Raw genomic sequence first — 12500 nt, forward strand, 5'->3', positions numbered from 1 at the left:
TCTGTACCATGAACCTAAGAAACACACATTTGACAAGGCTTTCGTAGGAGTTTCGGGCATTTCCAGGGGTAGTTTATTGACCCTAGTGGTAGTCTGACCCTTCCTCTGTACCATGAACCTAAGAAACACACATTTGACAAGGCTTTCGTAGGAGTTTCGGGCATTTCCAGGGGTAGTTTATTGACCCTAGTGGTAGTCTGACCCTTCCTCTGTACCATGAACCTAAAACAACACACATTTGACAAGGCTTTCGTAGGAGTTTCAGGCATTTCCAGGGGTAGTTTTATGACCCTAGTGGTAGTCTGACCCTTCTTCTGTGGCATGAACCTACAAAAACACTCATTAGAACCCAACTGATCGCATTTTCGGCCCTTGGAAATAGTTGATGTGCGATTTGGAACTGTTTAAGAATACAAACTTAAAAGCCGATTTCACAGTCCAACACAGTGTCTTCGTAACAGCCCGAACCAAACTACAGAATCCCATACAATCCAAAACGGTGAGGTCTTCGATGTCACACTAAACACACAAGACTTTTCCTGTATAGTTTCGTCAAATTTGTGAACTTGAATACAAACACCAGACGCTATACAAGGAAATTTCAAAGGCTCTGGTATTGGTTACGGAGCTTACTAATCCATTATGAGGAACTGTGGACTTGAATACAAACACCAGACACTATACAAGGAAATTTCAAAGGCTCTGGTATTGGTTTGGGAGCTTACTAATCCATTATGAGGAACTGTGGACTTGAATACAAACACCAGACACTATACAGGGAAATTTCGAAGGCTCTGGTATTGGTTTGGGATATAAACACCAGACACTATACAGGGAAATTTCGAAGGCTCTGATATTGGTTACAGAGCTTACTAACCCATTATGAGGAACTGTGGACTTGAATATAAACACCAGACACTATACAAGGAAATTTCGAAGGCTCTGGTATTGGTTACGGAGCTTACTAATCCATTATGAGGAACTGTGGACTAGAATATAAACACCAGACACTATACAGGGAAATTTCGAAGGATCTCGTATTGGTTTGGGAGCTTACTAATCCATTATGAGGAACTGTGGACTTGAATATAAACACCAGACACTATACAGGGAAATTTCGAAGGCTCTGGTATTGGTTACGGAGCTTACTAATCCATTATGAGGAACTGTGGACTTGAATACAAACACCAGACACTATACAGGGAAATTTCGAAGGCTCTGGTATTGGTTACGGAGCTTACTAATCCATTATGAGGAACTGTGGACTTGAATATAAACACCAGACACTATACAAGGAAATTTCGAAGGCTCTGGTATTGGTTTGGGATATAAACACCAGACACTATACAAGGAAATTTCAAAGGCTCTGGTATTGGTTACGGAGCTTACTAATCCATTATGAGGAACTGTGGACTTGAATACAAACACCAGACACTATACAAGGAAATTTCAAAGGCTCTGGTATTGGTTTGGGAGCTTACTAATCCATTATGAGGAACTGTGGACTTGAATACAAACACCAGACACTATACAAGGAAATTTCGAAGGCTCTGGTATTGGTTACGGAGCTTACTAATCCATTATGAGGAACTGTGGACTTGAATATAAACACCAGACACTATACAAGGAAATTTCGAAGGCTCTGGTATTGGTTACGGAGCTTACTAATCCATTATGAGGAACTGTGGACTTGAATATAAACACCAGACACTATACAGGGAAATTTCAAAGGCTCTGGTATTGGTTACGGAGCTTACTAATCCATTATGAGGAACTGTGGACTTGAATATAAACACCAGACACTATACAAGGAAATTTTGAAGGCTCTGGTATTGGTTACGGAGCTTACTAATCCATTATGAGGAACTGTGGAACTGAATACAAACACCAGACACTATACAAGGAAATTTCAAAGGCTCTGGTATTGGTTTGGGAGCTTACTAATCCATTATGAGGAACTGTGGACTTGAATACAAACACCAGACACTATACAGGGAAATTTCGAAGGCTCTGGTATTGGTTACGGAGCTTACTAATCCATTATGGGGAACTGTGGACTTGAATATAAACACCAGACACTATACAAGGAAATTTTGAAGGCTCTGGTATTGGTTTGGGATATAAACACCAGACACTATACAGGGAAATTTCGAAGGCTCTGGTATTGGTTTGGGAGCTTACTAACGCATCAACGGGAACTGTGGACCTGCCCCTAAGTGCGATGACGTTGAGACATAACTTCAGCACCTGTGGGAGAGGACGATGGTGTTGGAATCCATGTCCAGAACGTTGATGGTGTTATCCGCGTCGATGAAAGACTTGATTTCCGCCAGGACCAGCGACCACTCCAACTGGTCCTCGGGCTCGTAGGTAGCCGTGTACTCATCGATCTGCTTACTCAACTCCTGTACGGGGAGGGAGGTTGATGGAGGAGAGAACCGGAAATTATATAAAATCTCTGTCTATTGAATGAGGGACAAAGCAAATATATATATAGACCTACCCAATTTCCTCACTTCAACTTATATGTAAATTCACTTTAATTGGGTAACTGTAGCCCGTGACAGATACCCAGGACCAGCACCAGACTGTGACATAGGTGACCCCCATGAGCGTAACTGTTTGCCAGGGCACCGAGGTTACAATCTGCTTGGAGGTCACTGGTATAGCCTGCAAAATGATTTGTTAGGGAGCTTGTCCGCTGTATCTCCGCACCCCAGCACTGCTCTTGGCGATCACGTGAAATTTATTGTATTGTATTTTTGTGTATATTTTGAGGCTTATGGTTGCTTAGAAATGAATGAACTATCTATTATTATGATTATTACGCACACACACACACACACGCACACACACACACACACTCATAGTTTCCTCCTCTTTCTCTACTTCTCTCAGTCACACACACACACACACACACACACACACACACACACTCAGTTTCCTCCTCTTTCTCTACTTCTCTCAGTCTCACACACACACACACACGCACACACACACACACATAGTTTCCTCCTCTTTCTCTCCTTCTCTCAGTCACACACGCACACACACACACACTCATAGATTCCACCTCTTTCTCTCCTTCTCTCAGTCACACACGCACACACACACACACTCATAGATTCCACCTCTTTCTCTCCTTCTCTCAGTCACACACGCACACACACACACTCATAGATTCCTCCTCTTTCTCTCCTTCTCTCAGTCACACACGCACACACACACTCAGTTTCCTCCTCTTTCTCTCCTTCTCTCAGTCACACACACACACACACACTCACACACACACACACACACTCACTCACCCGCACCAGGTCCCGGACGAGCTTCATCCTCTTGAGTAACAGACAAACAACTATGAATCTAGCATAGTACCTCAGCTTCTTCACCATGAGGTCAGACCTGTGGGAAGGAGGAGAATGATATGATAGATATGAACATGGTAGCTTCGGGGACCATGTTTCTTAAAGCCCCGTCCCTCCAAGCGAGAAAAATGAGAAAAAATCACCCCTCACACAAACCATTTCATAATATATATCAAAGCATTTGTGATCGGATTATGTGTCATCTATTTTGGGGGTTTATATCATGGCACAAATTTGGCCCGTCGCTGCTGCATGGTTAAGGTATGCAAAGGTAGATGAAAAAGAGATGGAGAGAGAATAGGTGTTTTTTAATTAACTAATGTTGTTCTATTAAACTTTTTAGATCAATATATAGCTTTTGACTTATGTAGCAATCTATTAACCCATCTATCTATCTATATATTTGCCGAATGATTGGAAAAAAGAATTACAGGAAAGAACATATTTTTGTAACAAGACTTTACAGAACATCAACCCCCCCAACACACACACACACACACACACACACACACAACTAAAGGAAATAGACTTACCAACACCAGGACAAAGAAGAGAAAGTGGAGACGTAATACAAATCTACAAATTCCTGAGCCAAATGGAAGAAATAGACATCGAGGAGTTACTATTTAGTGAAGGAATAAACACCAGGAACACAAAAGGACATAGCAAAACGTTCAGGAAGGGAAGATGTTTGAGAGACGTAAAGAAATATAGCTTCCCGCACAGAACACAGAGGCTTGGAACAGACAAAGTGAGGGTGTAGAATCGGCGAGGAGTGTCCGAACCTTGACGGAAAAGTTGGATAAGTTCAGATTCGAGGAAGGGACCACACCAGGAACGCAAGAAATATAGCTTCCCGCACAGAACATAGAGGCTTGGAACAGACAAAGTGAGGGTGTAGAATCGGCGAGGAGTGTCCAAACCTTGACGGAAAAGTTGGATAAGTTCAGATTCAAGGACGGGACCAGACCAGGAACGCAAGAAATATAGCTTCCCGCACTGATAACAGAGGCTTGGAACAGACAAAGCGAGGGTGTAGAATCGGCGAGGAGTGTCCAAACCTTGATGGAAAAGTTGGATAAGTTCAGATTCAAGGAAGGGACCAGACCAGGAACGCAAGAAATATAGCTTCCCGCACAGAACACAGAGGCTTGGAACAGACAAAGTGAGGGTGTAGAATCGGCGAGGAGTGTCCAAACCTTGACGGAAAAGTTGGATAAGTTCAGATTCAAGGACGGGATCAGACCAGCGTACCCAGGCCCTGTGAAACTGCAGCAAACACACACACACACACACACTCACATCTGCACATTCCTGTCGTCCTTGGCAGTGCGGGTGTAATACGCGCGCCCACGGATTGCAGCATAGAAGGAGAACGCTTCATTGAGATAGTTGGTCTCACTTGTACGCAGGCTGTGAGGGGAGAGAGAGAGAGAGATGGTCAGCTGGCTCCCTCGACACCCAGGCTTGTTTAATTTTTTCCAGCAAAGGAGGCAGCTCAAGGGCACACAAAATAACAGAAACTATAAAAAAAAGCCCACTGCTCGCTGCTCCTGTCAAGAACCCAAAGAGGTGTCTGAAAGAGCAATTACATGTTAATTAATTCATAAAAACAGCATCATTATGGTCATTATAAGTCAGCTGGGCACACCACTGAAGAGATTGGATTACACTAACACATAAATAAGGGTTGTTTCCACAGTCATTATGTTTGTTTTGATCCTTACTGATGGCGGTGATCGATGTTATGGTTTTCCGCGTGAAACTGGGCTATGGGGTAGTGGGGGCTGCAGAGGGGGCTAGAGGTGTTGAGCGTGTGGCAAGGTGCGAGGCTAGGCTAGGCTAACCCCGCAACCACTATCCCTAGGCCAGTTTTAACCGTGTAGCAGCGACGGGCCAAATTTGTGGCTTTACCGTGTAGCAGCGACGGGCCAAATTTGTGGCTTTACCGTGTAGCAGCGACGGGCCAAATTTGTGCCATGATATAACCCCCAAAATAGATGATGCATAATCTGACCACAAATGCTTTGATATATATTATGAAATGGTTTGTGTGAGGGTGATTTTGTCTCATTTATCTTGCTTGGGGGGACCATTAAGAAACATGGTCCCCGCTGATACCACCATTGGGTTGACTGGAAATTCTACGGCGGCGATCACGGCCTTGGTAACGATAAAAACAAACATGCTGACTGTGAACGCGGCCCCACAACGCACACTCCTGTAGCCCAGCAGCGTCAACACACTCACTAGTAGTGGTAATATAGCTGTCCGATCTTGGAGGCAATCTCGCCAATCTGCCATCGCTTGAGCCCAAACTTGGCGTCCAGGATCTGGCGATGCTGTTGCTGGTATTTCCACAGCTTGGTGTAGATGTCAAAGGTGCGGCCAAAGTATGCCTGCCATTGCTTGTGCCCATACTGCGGCAGATCCCTGGGGGGGGGGAGAGAAGGGGGGAGTTTACAAGTTTAGTTATGTTTACTTTGTTATGTGTGGTTCAGAGGGTCTGCCACTGCCCCGGCCAGCTGTGTCACACCCATGCACTGCCCCGCCCAGCTGTGTCACACCCAAACACTGCCCCGGCCAGCTGTGTCACACCCACGCACTGCCCCGACCAGCTGTGTCACACCCAAACACTGCCCCGACCAGCTGTGTCACACCCAAACACTGCCCCGCCCAGCTGTGTCACACCCAAACACTGCCCCGACCAGCTGTATCACACCCAAACACTGCCCCGACCAGCTGTATCACACCCAAACACTGCCCCGACCAGCTGTGTCACACCCATACACTGCCCCGGCAAGCTGTGTCAGACCCACGCACTGCCCCGCCCAGCTGTGTCACACCCCTACACTGCCCCGCCCAGCTGTGTCAGACCCACGCACTGCCCCGCCCAGCTGTGTCACACCCCTACACTGCCCCGCCCAGCTGTGTCAGACCCACGCACTGCCCCGACCAGCTGTGTCACACCCAAACACTGCTCCGCCCAGCTGTGTCACACCCAAACACTGCCCCGACCAGCTGTGTCACACCCAAACACTGCCCCGGCCAGCTGTGTCACACCCAAACACTGCCCCGACCAGCTGTGTCACACCCACACTCTGCCCCGACCAGCTGTGTCACACCCAAACACTGCCCCGACCAGCTGTGTCACACCCATACACTGCCCCGACCAGCTGAGTCACACCCAAACACTGCCCCGACCAGCTGAGTCACACCCAAACACTGCCCCGACCAGCTGTGTCACACCCAAACACTGCCCCGCCCAGCTGTGTCACACCCATACACTGCCCCGACCAGCTGTGTCACACCCAAACACTGCCCCGACCAGCTGTGTCACACCCAAACACTGCCCCGGCCAGCTGTGTCACACCCAAACACTGCCCCGACCAGCTGTATCACACCCAAACACTGCCCCGACCAGCTGTGTCACACCCAAACACTGCCCCGACCAGCTGTGTCACACCCAAACACTGCCCCGGCCAGCTGTGTCACACCCAAACACTGCCCCGGCCAGCTGTGTCACACATACGCACTGCCCCGCCCAGCTGTGTCACACCCATGCACTGCCCCGACCAGCTGTGTCACACCCAAACACTGCCCCGACCAGCTGTGTCACACCCAAACACTGCCCCGACCAGCTGTATCACACCCAAACACTGCCCCGACCAGCTGTCACACCCCTACACTGCCCCGCCCATCTGCCACACCCACACTCTGCCCCGCCCAGCTGTCACACCCACACTCTGCCACCAACAATTAACTTCACAAATTTAACCACACCTAACATGGTTCCCCAACAGGAGCCTGGCCCCGTCAACCCCCACTACCCCAATAGCATGACCCGGCCCACCACTGCCTCCCAGGGGCCGCGGGGCAAGGCTGCACACCAGGGACATCATTTAGAGATATTTCCCCGTATGGAGGGCACCAGGGGGCCATGAGGGGGCCACCCAGCGCACACAGCGGGGAATTTAAATAAGGGGGCTTTTTAACGGCATTTTTAGGGGAATATATGAATCGTTTAAGGGCACAGCCTCCTGACCTCACAGAAATTGAAGCCCTGCCCAGGGTGCCCAAGGTGGAGCTCTGGGCACAGCGCCTTGCCCTCCTCCTCCTCCTCCCTAGTCTTTATCCCTGTCCTTTCGTTCCACCTCTCCTCTTCCACACACACACACACACACACACACACACACACAGACAGAGGGAGGAAGGTAAACACGTAAAAGCAGGCCACCACAACAGAGGGTCCGTCACAACATGTCCCAAACACGTCCCAAACACGTCCCAGCCCTTCCTCCTCTTCCTATCCTCCCGTTCCACCTCTCCTCGTCCGTCCGCCCCCCCCCCTCACACACACACACACACACACACACAGGTAAACACGTAAAAGCAGGCCGCCACGACACGTCTCAAACACGTCCCAAACACGTCCCAGCCCTTCCTCCTCTTCCTATCCTCCTGTTCCACCTCTCCTCTTCCTCCCCCCCCCCCTCACACACACACACACACACACACACACACAGGTAAACACGTAAAAGCAGGCCACCACAACACAGGGTCCGTCACAACATGTCCCAAACACGTCCCAGCCCTTCCTGCTTATCCTATACTCCCGTTCCACCTCTCCTCTTCCTCCCCCCCACACACACACACACACACACACACACAGGTAAACACGTCAACAGAGGGCCCGTCACAACACCCCCAAACACGTCCCAAACACGTCCCAGCCCTTCCTCCTCTTCCTATCCTCCCGTTCCACCTCTCCTCTTCCTCCCCCCCCCCCTCACACACACACACACACACACACACACACACACACACAGGTAAACACGTAAAAGCAGGCCACCACAACACAGGGTCCGTCACAACATGTCCCAAACACGTCCCAGCCCTTCCTCCTCTTCTTCCTCTTCTTATCCTCCTGTTCCACCTCTCCTCTCCCTCCCCCCCCCTCCACACACACACACACACACACACAGGTAAACACGTAAAAGCAGGCCACCACAACAGAGGGCCCGTCACTACATGTCCCAAACACGTCCCAGCCCTTCCTCCTCTTCCTATCCTCCTGTTCCACCTCTCCTCTTCCCCTCACACACACACACACACACACACACACAGGTAAACACGTCAACAGAGGGCCCGTCACAACACCCCAAACACGTCCCAAACACGTCCCAGCCCTCCCTGCTTACCTGAGGCCGTTGAACAACTGCTTACTCTTTTCAAGCAGGTGGCAGAACTCGTTGACTATCTTCCGCTCCTGCTCGTCCATCTCCGCCATCGTGAAGGGTCAAAAAAGGGCGAAATGTGACCTCTGACCTCCCCTCCTCCCGCCCTCGCTCGCTCTCGGTCTCGTCTGGTACGCGTTTCGGTCCTGTTCCCTCCTCGGCTCGGTTCTTGATTTCGGTTGTCGGTTTTTTCGTTTTTTTGTGTTTTTGGGGATGTTTAAGTGTTTTATGGGATTGTTTTTATTTGTTTTGCCTGTTTTTCTTGGGTATCAATTTCGGTTCACAGTTTTTTTAGGGATATTTTAAGTGTTTTTTCGGTTCTGAGTTTTCTTATGCTTTTAGTGTTTTTTTTAGGGATGTTTAAGTGTTTTATGGTATTGTTTTTATTTGTTTTGCCTGTTTTTCTTGGGTATCAGTTTCGGTTCACAGTTTTTTCGCTTCTCTACGTGTTTTTTTAAGGATATTTTAAGCGTTTTTTTCGGTTCTGAGTTTTCTTGTGTTTTTAGTGTTTTTTTTAGGGATGTTTTAGTGTTTTATGGTATTGTTTTTATTGTTTTTCTTTTTTTTATTCTTTCGGCTCGGTTTTCATTTTCGGTTCTACTCTTTTTACGAGTTTTTTTAAGGGTGTTTAAATGTTTTCTGTTTTTTTTACGTGTTTTTAGGGATGTTTAAGTGTTTTATGGGATTGTTTTTTATTTGTTTTGCCTGTTTTTCTCTGTTATCAATTTCGGTTCTGAGTTTTTTTCGATTTTTTTGTGTTTTTTAAGGGTATTTTAAGTGTTTTTTCGGTTCTGAGTTTCCTCGTTTTTTTTTGTGTTTTTTTAGGCCTATTTAAGTTTTTTATTGTCCTGTTTTTTAAGACTCATTTAGTAATTTCAATGTTTTTTAGTAATTTTAATCTATTCTTTATTTATCTCTACCCAAAGACGGATTCGAGCGTTATGGGGTAAGGTCTCAATATATTTTACGTATTTTTGGTTTTAATATTTAAGACTCATTTAGTAATTTCAATGTTTTTTTCGTAATTTTAATCTATTCTTTATCTATCTCTACCCAAAGGCGGATTCGAGCGTTATGGGGTAAGGTCATCAATCAATATATTTTACGTATTTTTGGTTTTAATATCTAAGACTCATTTAGTAATTTCAATGTTTTTCTGTAATTTTAATCTATTCTTTATCTATCTCTACCCAAAGGCGGATTCGAGCGTTATGGGGTAAGGTTTCAATATATTTTACGTATTTTTGGTTTTAATATTTAAGACTCATTCAGTAATTTCAATGTTTTTTTTGTAATTTTAATCTATTCTTTATCTATCTCTACCCAAAGGCGGATTCGAGCATAATGGTGTAAGGTCTCAATATATTTTACGTATTTTTAGCTATAATATCTAAGACTCATTTAGTAATTTCAATGTTTTTTTTTGTAATTCTAATCTATTCTTTATCTATCTCTACCCAAAGGCGGATTCTATTTATTTTTCGAGACGGAGACGTGCACTGAGGTCAAGCGTATCTATTGAGCATGGTCTCACTCCTACTTATTTTGTAGTATTTTAGTAGTTATAATACTTTTTTTCATTGTTTTCTTAAGTACAGTAAGCCCTCTGGTACCCGGGTTGATAGGGCGTCGGGGTACCCGGATATGGGATAACCCCGGATATGGGATAACCCCGGATATGGGATAACCCCGGATATGGGATAACCCCGGATATGGTGTACGTTAGGTCTACGGTCCCAAAAACCCAACTTTCAATCATGGCCTCCCATAAAAAAAAAGTTGGAAAGTTTCGTTTAGTCGGCGCAACATCTGTGGTCATATGCCGGAGAGAGACAGAAGGGGAAGGAAAAGTTGGAAAGTTTCGTTTAGTCGGCGCAACATCTGTGGTCATATGCCGGAGAGAGACAGAAGGGGAAGGAAAAGTTGGAAAGTTTCGTTTAGTCGGCGCAACATCTGTGGTCATATGCCGGAGAGAGACAGAAGGGGAAGGAAAAGTTGGAAAGTTTCGTTTAGTCGGCGCAACATCTGTGGTCATATGCCGGAGAGAGACAGGAGGGGAAGGAATTATAGGAGAAGGGAACAGACCCCAGGAGACGGGACACAACCCCCGATTAATACCTGGTACCCATTCACTGCTGGGAGGTGGACAGGGGCGTAGGGTATCGGAAAAGTTGGAAAGTTTCATTTAGTCGGCGCAACATCTGTGGTCATATACCGGGGAGAGACAGAAGAAGGAATTATAGGAGAAGGGAACAGACCCCAGGAGACGGGACACAACCCCCGATTAATACCTGGTACCCATTCACTGCTGGGGGGTGGACAGGGGCGTAGGGTATCGGAAAAACCGCACAAATTTTTCCACTCCGCCCGGGAATCGAACCCAGGCTCGCTTGGTTGTGAGACGAGTGTGCTAACCACTGCACCACGAAGCCCCCGGCCTGCAATGAAGACAACGAGAGAGTACTGCATAGGTCCTTCTGTCCATAGTCAGAATATGGTAGCTACGTGGTTTTGTAGCAGCCAGTCTGCACTCGCGGCAATGTCTCCCTGTTCACTCACTATCATCGGAGCGGCCTAAACACAAGGATTTCTTTATCTATTTCTAGTAATATTTAGCTGTTTCTGAACTTTTCTCATCGCTAAGCCTATGGTCAAGCATTTTTACCCAAGGAGACGGAGCCGAGCACTGACGCCGCGCGCAGCCTTGGAGTGTGTTGGCGATGGGACTGGTGGATAGGGGAAGGGTTGGTGATGGGACTGGTGGATAGGGGAAGGGTTGGTAATGGGACTGGTGGATAGGGGAAGGGTTGGTGATGGGACTGGTGGATAGGGGAAGGGTAGGTGATGGGACTGGTGGATAGGGGAAGGGTAGGTGATGGGACTGGTGGATAGGGGAAGGGTTGGTAATGGGACTGGTGGATAGGGGAAGGGTTGGTGATGGGACTGGTGGATAGGGGAAGGGTTGGTGATGGGACTGGTGGATAGGGGAAGGGTTGGTAATGGGACTGGTGGATAGGGGAAGGGTAGGTGATGGGACTGGTGGATAGGGGAAGGGTTGGTGATGGGACTGGTGGATAGTGGAAGGGTAGGTGATGGGACTGGTGGATAGGGGAAGGGTGGGTGATGGGACTGGTGGATAGGGGAAGGGTTGGTGATGGGACTGGTGGATAGGGGAAGGGTTGGTAATGGGACTGGTGGATAGGGGAAGGGTTGGTAATGGGACTGGTGGATAGGGGAAGGGTAGGTGATGGGACTGGTGGATAGGGGAAGGGTAGGTGATGGGACTGGTGGATAGGGGAAGGGTTGGTAATGGGACCTTAATTAAACCTTCCCTTTCTCCTTCCTTTATCAATATTATCAACTTTTCCTCTATTTCTTCTTTTCTTCTTCCTCCTCCTCCTCCTTACTTTGTTCCTCCTTGCTTCCTTATTCTGTGTATCCATTTATATTCCTTCCTTCCTTCCATCTCCTTTTCTTCTTCCTCCTCCTCTTCCTTACTTTGTTCCTCCTTGCTTCCTTATTCTCTGTATCCATTTATATTCCTTCCTTCCTTCCATCTCCTCCATTCTTTCTTCCTCCATGCATTTATTACGTAAGGAAGGGAAGGGAAAGAAAGGGAAGGGAAGGAAAGGAAAGGGAAGGGAAGGGAAAGGATTGGAAGGGAAAGAAAGGGAAAGAAAGGGAAGGAAAGGGAAAGAAAGGGAAGGGAAGGGAAAGAAAGGGAAGGGAAGGGAAGGGAAGGGAAGGGAAAGAAAGGGAAGGGAAAGAAAGGGAAGGGAAAGGATTGGAAGGGAAAGAAAGGGAAGGGAAGGGAAAGAAAAGGAAGGGAAAAGAAGGGAAGGAAAGGGAAGGGAAAGAGAGAGAAAGGAAAGAGAACATGGAAAAGGAAGGGAAA

General features: G+C 47.2%; 1 protein-coding gene across 2 annotated transcripts in view; it reads right to left on the reverse strand.

Moving 5' to 3' along the window:
• The window catches only part of LOC126988585 (protein SCAI-like), a 15380-nt gene extending 6643 nt beyond the window's left edge, over nucleotides 1–8737 (reverse strand). For both annotated transcript variants that reach the window (XM_050846917.1, XM_050846916.1), the window contains exons 1-5: nucleotides 8570–8737; nucleotides 5619–5801; nucleotides 4671–4781; nucleotides 3309–3405; nucleotides 2248–2405 (exon numbers count right to left, since the gene is read on the reverse strand). In XM_050846917.1, the coding sequence (XP_050702874.1) occupies nucleotides 2248–2405; nucleotides 3309–3405; nucleotides 4671–4781; nucleotides 5619–5801; nucleotides 8570–8658 (638 nt within the window). In that variant the 5' untranslated portion in view covers nucleotides 8659–8737. The remainder of the gene's footprint in view (nucleotides 1–2247; nucleotides 2406–3308; nucleotides 3406–4670; nucleotides 4782–5618; nucleotides 5802–8569) is intronic.
• Between the last annotated feature and the right edge of the window lie 3763 nt (nucleotides 8738–12500).

This window comes from Eriocheir sinensis, chromosome 69 (genome assembly GCF_024679095.1).
Source record: "Eriocheir sinensis breed Jianghai 21 chromosome 69, ASM2467909v1, whole genome shotgun sequence".
NCBI lineage: Eukaryota > Metazoa > Arthropoda > Malacostraca > Decapoda > Varunidae > Eriocheir > Eriocheir sinensis.